Genomic DNA, 3121 nt, shown 5'->3' on the forward strand with positions numbered 1-3121 from the left:
ATAAAACAAGATGAATAAACACTCCTCTGTTTACAGAATAGTCAATTATTAATGTCTAGCTATATTTGTTTGTAGTTGTTCATTCGTTGTCTCGCCTTATCTTTGACACTTTCCGACAGCTTTACGTCATCGTCAGCACCTCTAACCCTTAAACATTCCTCTGTCTACACTGGCCAGGTCAGGTATGGACTGAACATTTGTTTTTTTGGATTCACATTCAGATCCAAAGATATAAATCCGTCATTAATTTGGTGTAGATTTTCGATTAGTTCTCAGGTTATTTTTTCTCAGCAATTCGCCATCAGTTATCTTTGTTTTCAACATCGCCACGCTATTAGCGTCTTCTGTTCTTAGGAATTCCATTTTTCTTATAGGTTTCATACAAGAATATTTCAAAGTTAGCCTTATATTCAATCTTTATATGAATGTTTAAAATTACGCTTTGATATATATTGATGCATATGGCATGGTCTCGGTTACCCTGACCTGTGACGTTGAGGATGTAGAACCCCCATTGACACAAGTTGAAGCTTAGAGTCTGAGGTAACTGAGACTAACATGTACGTTGCATCAAGGGTCAATGAAAGTTGGCGCAAAAAATCAGGTCAGGTGATTTCCACCACTGGGGTCGCATCTACCATTTATGCTCACTTCTTTTGTATGCAATGTAACAAATAGGCTTTGATTTCTACTTGTCTACTACACACTCTACGACACATCTAAATGAACATGCTCCATGTGAGCAGTGATTAAAATAGGTAATTAATGGTTGTCGAGAGATATCGTTTGAGCGGTTTGGAGTATTTTTCATTTTTCATAGAATGTGAACATATTGCACTACTTACAAGCAGAGTTGAATTAGCATTCATAAAAGATAGGATGAAAATTGACATGAAAAACAATTTATATTGCAAATAAAAACAGGTGACGGATCTTTGGATCCGAATGTGAAAGTGAATCCAAAATATACATATATTCTGTCTATACATGACGTGGCCTGGCCTGTACCTGTGTTTTGTACCGACCGTGTATGAGACACTTTAACACGAAAGAACAGCCGTTGCATTATACTACAAGCCTTCACATACGAGGTATTGACAAAAGTTCTATACTTTCGACATGGAAGTAAAAATGCGTTGCAGCGCAGTGAAGACCAGATTTCTAATTGGGTGTCTGTTACTGGTGACACCAACGTTTCTTTTCGTCAAATTCATATATTCGAAACATGGAGTCCAGGTGACACACACTAGACACATGGTAGAAACTACTGGGTTATCATTTGTAGCCAACTTCTCATTTTCAAAAGAATATAAAGAAAAAGATAAGATGTATGGATTGTGCAAGGACACAGTGGAAACATTGCTTGAAAAGTTTCAACCCAAGAAGACGAAGCATAAAACTGAAATCAGAAATAAGTCTCCTGCTAACAACTGTATGGACATATTCAGGAGTTTACGAGACTGTAGGGCATCAGCTGGTATATTTGGACGAGAACGCCCACCGTTACCAAATTTCTTCACAGATGTTATGGCCATGAAAACTCGGAAATCGGACGAACCAAATACTGTTCAAGGGGATGAAATCAACATCAAAGCTGTGCAAGCGATATATACAACTGCAAATATTGGGTTTGTTCACTTGCCAAAAAGCGGTGGGACTTCTGTTGAAAAAATACTCAAAAACTTTACACGTTTGAGCATAATATCGCACTGTGACCGATTCGTCAGGTCGATAAAACAAATACAAACGGTCTCTCGCGACGGAAGTACAATACGATATTCATTTGGCTCCAAACGCAGCTACGGTATTCACAACTTCAACAATGCCCGTCGACATTTTCTGTATTTTACATGGCTGCGTAATCCCATCGAAAAATTCATTTCCGCATTTTACTACATCCAAAAGACAAAACCATACGGTCATCACCTATTTAAGAAGTATGTGAAGTCAGCTAACAATTTGACTGATTTTTTGAAATCAACTACAAATGTTCGTATACAGACATTTAACAACCACTTTACTCGTTTACTACTATTTGACGATTACCCCGATGTAGAGGTTGGCTTTGAAGATTGTTGTGGCTCGGCTATTGAGGAATCTAAAGTTCCTGAAATAACAGAGAAACATTACGTTGCTGCAAAACGAAATTTAGGAACCAAAATGGCCTTTGTTGGTTTAACCGAAGAGTTCAAAACTTCCCAGGACATGCTGTGTTATATGCTAGGATTGCCAACTCGGAGTTCGGATGTACATGTCAATGCGAATCCACATCGTGTGAATATAACAGAATGGGAAAGGCAAGAAATCGAACGCAGAAATATCTGGGATATTAAATTATACGAACATGCACGTCAAATCTTTGATAAACAAAAACAGATATATCTCAAACTGTAAAAACAATAGATACTTTCCTTTGTAAAAGTCGTGTGCCAGGCGTTCCCTTTATAAACGTAATGGATTACAGAAAAATATTATTATTGACTGATTCGTGTGATATGTGTGGGGTTCCGGTTAATACTGACTTTCTAACGCTGCTGGGGATAACATGATAAAAAACATCTTTTAACTGAATTTAGTATTTCATTGTGTAATGTTCATACAGTAGTGACTCACCTACTTAGCTACTATGTGGAAACGCAAAAGTTTGCACAGTTACCCTAAAAGATATTTAATCCCCCGACAGGTCTTTGGAAAAAGTCCCCTCCCCGGCCCATTTCACAATTGTAAAAAAAGAGTGTCGCCCGTTCGCCAAACATGTACTCTATGCTGCAGGTTTTTTTCTGGACAGCGTTTTGCACCTTGTTATCGAGGTTTAGAGTTGAACATGCAAAGCAAACGACCACCTTACTGAAAATGTTTTAAATGCCCTTTAAAAAACTGTAGTTTGGAGCCACCATTATCATAGTGGAAAAAACACAAGTAAAGTTTCTAGAAAGAAGCCACCATTTGATCTCAAGAAACTGACTTAGGATTCTGCATGTTTACACAATGTATGACTTTTTATTATCTTGTGAATTTAATTTTGAATTGTCTTTATGGTTATGAATGTACAATTGCAATCGACATATAAACATTTTGATCTTGATCATAACCTTGTAAATTTAATTTTGAATTTGTACTT

At 37.1% G+C, this 3121-nt stretch overlaps 1 protein-coding gene across 1 annotated transcript; it reads left to right on the forward strand.

The window, feature by feature from the left end:
* Positions 1-1254: 1254 nt before the first annotated feature.
* Positions 1255-2394, forward strand: LOC144448195 (uncharacterized). The gene has a single exon (XM_078138349.1). It carries the CDS (start codon positions 1255-1257, stop codon positions 2392-2394), a length of 1140 nt encoding a protein of 379 aa, XP_077994475.1.
* The last annotated feature ends 727 nt before the right edge of the window (positions 2395-3121 follow it).

Source organism: Glandiceps talaboti, chromosome 17, assembly GCF_964340395.1.
Source record: "Glandiceps talaboti chromosome 17, keGlaTala1.1, whole genome shotgun sequence".
Lineage (NCBI taxonomy): Eukaryota > Metazoa > Hemichordata > Enteropneusta > Spengelidae > Glandiceps > Glandiceps talaboti.

Coding starts and splice junctions, on each gene's coding strand:
- LOC144448195 (XM_078138349.1), top strand. CDS start 1,255: ATGGTAGAAACTACTGGGTTATCATTTGTAGCCAACTTCTCATTTTCA.